Here is an 8,797-nt window from a genome sequence, read left to right as displayed (position 1 = left end):
TAATGTGTACGAATTGGCCAGAATTTTAGTTTGAAATGTTCCAAAATTAACTAAAATTATCAACAGAATGTGAAGAAATAACAGATTTGACATGCTGATATGCTGCCCCCTATTTGTTTGGATCAGGTGGCCAATACACATTGAACCTATAAGACACCACAACCGGCAGCATCAAATAACGTTGAGTCTCACTTACTTGCAAGACTTCTGCACCTGAACTTGTTCACTAAATGAAAATCAAAAGGGAGTTTTATTTATCTGGGAGTCACAGTCAGATTTTAGGTGGCTTTCTTTGGCTTTCTAAATATTTCTTTCTTCACTGGCCACTATTATTTTCTTCACCTTTTTACCATTTCACAGTGGACAGGTAGCATATAAATATATATTGTGAGCTAGAGGAGGCTGTCATGGTTTAATATCTCTTAGTTGGTGATAGCTGTTGGGATTATTATGGTATGGACTGGTGAACTAAAACAAAGAGCTGAAAGCTGCAGATTTGTGTCTCAGTGCAATCAGCAGTACTAGCAACCCTTATTCATTACTTGGAGTCATTTGATTAAAAGATGAAAAGGAAAAAACATAAATGAGCTATAAAATTGGTAATTTAAAAGCATAAGTGTGGTGACTGTTAAATATAGTCTTTTATCCCACTGTAATTCATTGGTTTAACTTGGAGGAATGCCATTTACCTTGTATTGGTCTTAAAGGTGAATCTCAGCTGGATGGCAGTGAACCAACAGTGACTCTAACCACAGTCCCTTTGGCCTGCTGTCACTGTGGTTTTGGATGAGGGAGCTGAATGTCTGTCTGCTTGTCAGCTTTTTGAAGCTAACTGTGTCATCTTCTCAAACATTAGTCACATTGGTTCCACTGGCCTACATTTAGCTCTGATCCTGAACAGCACTTCTAACCGAAATAGACTGAATCCACCACACAGAAACAGAGAGGGGGGATGATCATGGTGGCTGGTGATGGCAGTGCAGAGTGACAGTAATTCTGTATTCTTGAACATGTATAGCTCTATTATTTTCAGATCCACAATAGGTTTTAAATTGTGCTCATATGCCATACTATATGCAAATAAAATGTACACACTACTATTGTAAGTACACACTATGTATCCTATGTAGTTGTGTGGGAGTTAACTGTTGACAGGTTCTTTGTTAATGCTAAATCTATTTATTTGGTAAGAAAGTGTTGGGACACTGAGACCAAGTCCACACTCAGTGAGCTAATTTTGTAAATGCATCTTTTTCTCTGTTTTGGCCCTCCATCCAGACTAAAACAACGTTTGGCTCCCCCAAAAACTAATGCATCATCAATTGTGGTCAGCCCTTTGTGACTTCTTCATGATAAAAGCCACCCCATGTTTCACCAGTGGAACGCTTTTAATATGAAGTAGCAGCAGTAGGATATGATGGGTTTGCATTAGCACTAACTCATCACAGCACTATAAAGTGAACAGCAAACAGAGGTTGGCATCAGTGAGATCAAATTGAGAACAATAATTCTGAATTACATGTTCCAGTGTTTCCTGTTAACCTCCTAAGCGCAGGTAGGCTATTTGAATGTCATATGGGAATGGCAGAGTCTGCCACTAACAATGTCAACTACTTTTTAGAGAAAAGATGTCGACCATAAATAGTATCAAAAACAGGGTTTGATTTTTAAAAGAATCTGTGAAGTGATTTTTGACCATTAGCGGTGTAAGCCAGGCTACCAACAGTAATATGCATAAATATAAAAAAAAAAACAAAAAAAAAACAACAATATATAGATATATGTAAATAAATCATTCATGGAAAAATCACCTTTTCTTTTGAACTTGACCCTTTTTCCCCCCAGGAGAGTTTCTCTGAAGATTGGACATAAGTTAGATCTTTATCATGGTGGTAGTGTCATTTCTTTGGCTGTTTGAGACAGGAGCACACACAGGACACCAGATAGTGAGCCGTAACCACTGAAATTCCAAAGTATTAAAAGACATCCTAGTGTCCGGACCTGCTGCCACGGTTTGACTTTCTGAAAAACTGCTTTGCTGCAATTAAGGTAGGACCAGATTTTTCCCTCATCTTCGATCAAACTGAGATAGGCTTACTGAACTGAACTGAACTGGAAACTGCAACATTGTAACCCAATGGTGTTAAATTGTCAATGTTCTACTTTTTATGTATTTTAAATTGAATAGTGTTTTAATTTGAAAAGTGTGTCTTATGTTCATTTTTTTCCTGAAAAAGGGCAAATTTAATGGGATATATTACATGACACAAGGACTTACCTGTTCACATGAAGCTCAGAACGAGCTAACTTGAAAGAAAACAGCTTAAATACATAGGCTTAAACCTAATAAATGAATGTTGTTAAACAAAGAAAATACAGACTGGTCTTAACTTAAATGAAAATACAGTTGACAAAACTAATTTGACAACATTGAAACAGATATTTTAACTCATTCTAAACAAGGTAAGGAACAAAAGGGGTTAAGCGAAACTTATCATAATTTACTGCAAATAATTGTATGAGTTGTGTTATGTATATGTGTTTAATATTTTTTAGTAATTTTATTAATCCCAACTGCTCCTTCGAACCTAGAACTGGTCCGGTATATATTATAGTTGTGTGAGATACAGTGAGTTTACCTTTCTTCCCTCTACTGCTGTAAAGTAGCTTGGTGTGAGATTGTTTGCTGGCTGTCTATAGTTTTGTATGGGAAGTTAATGAGAGCTGTGAGACTCAACCACACAGTCTCTGTTGTTGAGTGACCTAAGTGCAGCCTTCGACACTGTCAGTCATTCCATCCTACTCAACTGCATGGAAAAATGTCTGAGCATACCAGGAGCTGCACTGATGTGGTTTACATCCTATCTGACAGACCGCTTTCAATCTGTCATCATGGGGTCAGTCAATCCTACTCCTAATTTATGCCACATATGTTTTTTTCAGTTTCTGGCCATGTAAGTATTGGATAAATTACTGGGCAAATGTAGTGTGTTACCAGTACAGTCATATCAGTCTTCTCTAATTGGCTAACAAGAAGAAAAACTTTGGAAACAAAACGGGTGACAGTCTAATTTTATTAAAACAATAATACACCGTGTATTGAGTATGGGTATTGAAGTGGTCATATTAGTGCTCTCTAGGGTCATTTACACATCAGTTGTCACACAACTATTGTCTAAAACAATAAAAACTACCCTGCTCAGCTGCACATTGAAAATGAACTCTGTGTGTGTGTGTTTTAATGTCATGTTGATTTGACTGACAGCAGAGGCGTTGTGTTGTACAAATGTTCCTGTCAGTGTGAGTACTCATATCATTGTGTGTGTGTTTGTTGCCTACAACACGTGTTATCACTGTTCCATTCTGTAAGCATTACTGTGTGCCTGCATACCTGTGACTTTATCTCTGTACGATTACATCTGTCTGTGGTTCTGGGTGTGGCTGCTGTACATGTGCAGGATTTTATCTCTGTGTATGTGGGTGGTACTTTCAATGATCCCTGTCACCATTTCACAAATAATTGTTACACTGCTATGAAATTTATCAGTCTCACACAAACACTTCGTGTTCATCTAGTGTCTTATCTAAACAAGAACTTTACATGCTGTGAGCGCAAAGGTCAGCAACACGGCGCTGAGCCTGACGCTCCACGGTGCTCGACAGACAACCTGAGAGTTCGCACCAAACAGAGCCTGTCGTATGAGCACGTTGGTGCAGAGATTTCTGCTTAGACAGCCGCGCTCTATCACCTGGCTGGAGTTTGATGTACCTGCAGAGGAAGGACACAAGAAAGGAAGGAAGGAATAAAACTCATATATAACATATAAGAAACAGAATGATTTCAGCAAACAAGTACAGTTAGTCAACCTGAGTATATCCATGCATCATGATGGTGCATGGATATACTCAGTTTGTGGGGGGCTATGTCGGTATAGGCAAGCTTCTACAAATACCGTTGAGGAGAGAAGTTCGAGTAATAGATCCCTGAGTTTGAATGCTCATCAGATTACAAAAAACTGCAGATACTATATTGCATTATATTTTCATTGCAGAAATGGTGCACATGACCATTGAGAGAATGTGAAGTACAACCAAAGTTGAATAGAGCTTTATCACAGCAGATGTTTTGACCTGTCAAAAACAGGTGTAACTAACAACATTGCATTGAGGTACACCAGAAAGTGGTGCAGAGGAATTAATTAGCACACCTTTGCAAATTATTTGTTTCTGATAGCTTGGTGACTACAGATACTACTGTATCTGGCAAGGTAACTGCTAGCCTGCCAGTTACATGCTAGCACTAATCAGTCATAAAATATTATAAACTATATAATAGTCATTTGGTTCTCAGGATTGTACATCATTTCATTCAATAAAGAAAAAAGTTCTCAGAATTAGTTAGCTCATTATCTTATCTAAGTTCACTGTTCAAAAGACGAATCTGTACCTGTCTCAACTCCTGTCTCATACCGTAAATGTCTGTAAACCATTCCTTCTTTGTGGAGCAGTTTATACTCCAGACAGAAGTGGTTAAATAAAAGTGCCTGCTGACACACAGCTGATAAGCTATGATAGCTTCCTCCAGTTTGGAGTCTCTGGCACTGTTTTAATGCTGGTGTGAGTAGGCTTTTGGTGAAAAAAGCAATCACTCATGTTGTTTGTTCCACTTGTCCTTTCCCTGCCATGTCAAGTCAAAATCTGGGCTGTGAAAAAATCCTGATCTGATTCATTTGGGTACAATAAAGAAACAAGAGTGCGGTTTAACTTGCACTTCATTTTCACAGAAATTAATGAAAAACACAAGAAGAAACATGCAGTCAAATATTGAATAATATTTCATTACCATTCTGAACTTGATTCCTTTATTACTACCCTCCCCAGTATTGTTACCAGTTGATAAAAATGTAATCAAGTTACATGTCAGGGAGTGAGATTTGTTTTGGGTTCAAGGGGGCCATGACAGAAAAAAGTTTAAGAACTACTGATAGCGTGTATCTGATGAGCTTGATGTTTTCAGTTCATCAGTTTTACTTGTCATGTCATTGTGACTTTCATGAAAGAAGTGAATTGGTAACATTTTTAAAATTCATTTAGACTTTGTATGGTTGATAACCACTGTGTAAAACAATAACAGAGTTGTAAAGATTCATTCATTCTGTCAGTGCAGTGATCATAAATGATGCACACTCAGCTCAAGTGCGAAGCAGACTAATTTGCTTTTACTGTATATGAAATGTAATTTATCAACAAGCATCGCTCTGCTAACATGAACATCTATAACCTCTCTGCTTCCAGACCATTCACATCACTGTCACTGCAGGGACTCACTGGTGCCGTTGAAGCAGCTGTCCTCAGCTCCCATACAGGACAGAGTGCTGTTGCAGGTTCCTGCCATGCTGTCTGCTGAGCTTGCACAGGAAGGACACACCTTCCCATTGGTCAAAATATTGGGAACTGGGCACATGTAAGAAAAGAAAATGGAGATGGAGACAGGCTTGCATGAACAAGGGGTGTTGAGTACATGCACAAATGAATCTTTCACACCAATCTTCAGGTTTAACTGACTATTATCTACTGTACTTATTGTCACTTTAGCATTGAAACTTAGCTTTTAGGCTTAAAATAGCCTGAGCGTGTGAATTACTTTGTCTGAAGTATAAAATGAGTTGTTTTGTTTTTGTTTTTTTGGATGCTGAACAAATTCTGAATATGTGATTCATATAAAAAGTAATGTAGACTGTTTTGGCTGCCAAAGAAGACAGGAGAAAAGTATTTCATGCCCGCTGAGGTTTATCCAACTGAAATGTTGCATTTATAATCATGGGAGCTAATTAAGAGTGTGTGGATTAATTTTCCAATAAAAGACAGCAGAGGGTTTAGTTTTTATTTCCAGTTTTTCTACACTGACAGCAATCACTCTGGGAATGAAAGAAACTTTGCAGAACTAAATATCAGCAGCAGCTTAAAATCATCATTTTGTATTTAGTGTCATAAACTATCCCTCTGTTTATTAGAAGCTCTGTTTTAAAACCAGAGTGGAAATGGAAGCCTGGAATAATAAAATGATTCTGTAATGTAATGTATATTCTTCTTTTTTACTTTTTTACTTCTTTTACTACTGGTTTTGATCTGATCCTCTGAAGTTTACCTGCTCCAGAGCAGGTAACCTATGATGCTGTGCATTGTGATTGACCCGGGTTAAAAGTGAGTCACCTTTGTGATACCAGAAAACTTGAGTTAAGCTCAAAGATAGCTGGCTAACCCGCTAATCTCGCTTCGTGGTAACCCAAGTCCTGGGTTAATATGAGACACACTGTAGCTACAGTAGCTCTGGGCTGGGAGATGCAAGTGCCCCTTGATCAAAGCAGCAGTACTTACCAGCCAGTGTCTGTAAGTTGCAGTTGTCAGTAGCACAGCAGATCTGAGTGTGAGAGCTCCGTGAGAAACCTCGGTTCACAGACCATTCGGTCTCAATGGTGAGAGGAGTGATGCAGTTCAGCAGTGTTGAACAGTTTTTATTCACTGTCAGTACGAGGTTTGAACCACTGGTTGTCACTGGCAGGAAAGAAGATCCATAATTTAATTGATGTAATATTTCACAATTACAGACAATGTGACTGAATACAACAGTATGATGTAAAAACATTAGAACTGCTATGAATAGCTGGCACCAACATGAAGTGATAGTTCTGCAGATTGGACTCGTGGCAGGACACTCAGTTGAGGTTATGTTGGCACATCCTTCATTGGCACACTCATGACAGCGCAGCAGCTCAGCTGAAAAGTGAACAAATTAATTTTATGGCATCCAGTTCATTACTTTTATTTATGTTATTCTCTTATATCTTATATTATATTATTTCTCATATATCTTATATTTGAATTTCCGCTCGGGGATCAATAAAGTAATATCTATCTATCAATCTATCTATACAGACAGAATCAGGGATGGCAAAGCTAGAAAACACAGTGCACAATAGGGAGGTCAGAGGTTAGAGCAGCAAGATGACATTTGGAACAATTTTCTTCAACAAGTTTGTTTGTTAGACCAGATTTACAAAACCTTATTCTTTTTCTCTTTGTCACAAAGAGTGACTATGTTAAGTCACTCTCATCAAATACATATTTATACACAGTATGCACTATTTAAATTTGTTTAGGTTTTCACCAAGGTAGTATGTATATAACATGTACATATATAGACTGTGTTGTCTTTCTTCCCTACTGTCTGTATCTACTGTACATTGTCCACTGCAGACTGCTTTACTGTTTTGTTGCACCATAACATCTACTCTATGTAATATATCATTATACTATTGAATTTATAGTATCTACATAACCCTAGGGACTTTAATTGCCCCTCCTGTTGCAATACCATGCTATTTTCACCTGCTCGGTAGCATGCCCGCAGCGGCCCACATGTGTAAAATACCAGCAAAATCATCAATTTTCCATCTGTAATTTATAATTTATTTATAATTCTTCAGATCTCTTACATTTATGTGATCAAATAATCAGTAGGGCTGCTAGTGATTAACATTTTAAAAACTGTGAATGCCCACCTCATGTTGGTAACAGCTTCTGTTTGCTTGTTTGTCAATTTACAATTAATTAATAATCAAAATCCTTGAACCATTTTCAGTCAATTAATCAATTCATTGTTTTAGCCCTGTGGGGACTTGATCACTCCGCACATTTAGAAACATTACTTTCTACTGAGTTTAACACAACTTTTGTGGTTAGTATACATTTCAAATGTAGAGAACAGTGAACTTCACTTGCCAATACAGGATGCAGATAAATAAGCTGAAGGATAGAAAAAACTCTGCAAGTCTCCCGCTTTATAATAGAAATCTGATATTTCAAAAACCTTCAATATATTGAATAAAAAGGGGGAAAAAAACATGCTGTAGTATGTTTCTGTCTGATGGAAAAGAGTGTGTGTAAGTATCAGACAAATTTGATGCCCAGAAGCATTGGGTTACCTGTAGGGAGCAGAGCCCAGGTCAGACAGAGAGAAAGCAGCAGCTGCATGTTGGATGGAGGTGGTAGCTTTCCGGTGTTTCGAGGCAGAAAGTCCACAGCTTATATGCGGCAGTGCTGCAGAACTACAGCAACAGGTGGGCAGGACATTTCCCCATCAGATTATAAGGAAATGACAAGGAGTAATATACAGAAAAGTTGCAGGGCAGCACCTAATCAATCCTTAACACTAACACTGTGAGCTGTCAAACCAGTTTAACTGATGTTTATCAGTTCATTTAGGTTTCTAGGTACCTTCTGTCTTAACACAACGAGCTGCAGCTGTTCTATATGTCAGTGCAAAGACAGCTAAAGCTCCTGTGGTCAGCTAAATATGAGGTTGCGGTGAAAGAAAGTCAAAATGCACATAGCAAGGCGTTCCAGGATCTATTGATTTCTTTACTTATTGTTTGTTGACTTACTGTGGAGGCCTTTGAGAATAAGTGAATGTGATTTAGAGATATACAGATAGACCTGAAGCAGACCTCACAACAAGGATGCCATGCCTGTGCCATACACATACCCATCATGCCTTTGACTTCCTTTGTTCTCTGTTGACGCAGGTGGATATCCTCAATCTAAGTTTCAGTCAGGATTCCTTGATAAGCTCTGCTTCTGAGGAGCCATTAAGGAGCTGAATATCCATCAAGATATTTCTGTTTATCAAGGTAGAGATGGTCTGTACAGTTTGCTGCCAGAAGACATGTACCTTTGGGCAATCCCATACCAAATATCTTGGCACTGTAATTGATGACAAGCTGAGCTTTGAGCTTCA

At 38.1% G+C, this 8,797-nt stretch overlaps 1 protein-coding gene across 1 annotated transcript; it reads right to left on the bottom strand.

Moving 5' to 3' along the window:
- Positions 1-3,575: 3,575 nt before the first annotated feature.
- Positions 3,576-8,219, bottom strand: LOC122966865 (ly6/PLAUR domain-containing protein 8-like). Its single transcript, XM_044331235.1, has 5 exons — positions 7,986-8,219; positions 6,676-6,777; positions 6,379-6,555; positions 5,329-5,454; positions 3,576-3,769 (listed from the first exon to the last, which is right to left on the bottom strand). The coding sequence occupies exons 1-5, from the start codon at positions 8,032-8,034 to the stop codon at positions 3,585-3,587; spliced, it is 639 nt and encodes a 212-aa protein (XP_044187170.1). The 5' UTR covers positions 8,035-8,219; the 3' UTR covers positions 3,576-3,584.
- Positions 8,220-8,797: the final 578 nt, after the last annotated feature.

Source organism: Thunnus albacares, chromosome 17, assembly GCF_914725855.1.
Source record: "Thunnus albacares chromosome 17, fThuAlb1.1, whole genome shotgun sequence".
NCBI lineage: Eukaryota > Metazoa > Chordata > Actinopteri > Scombriformes > Scombridae > Thunnus > Thunnus albacares.
Note: the sequence above shows the minus strand (reverse complement) of the source record. Positions and strands in the feature narration are given on the sequence as shown.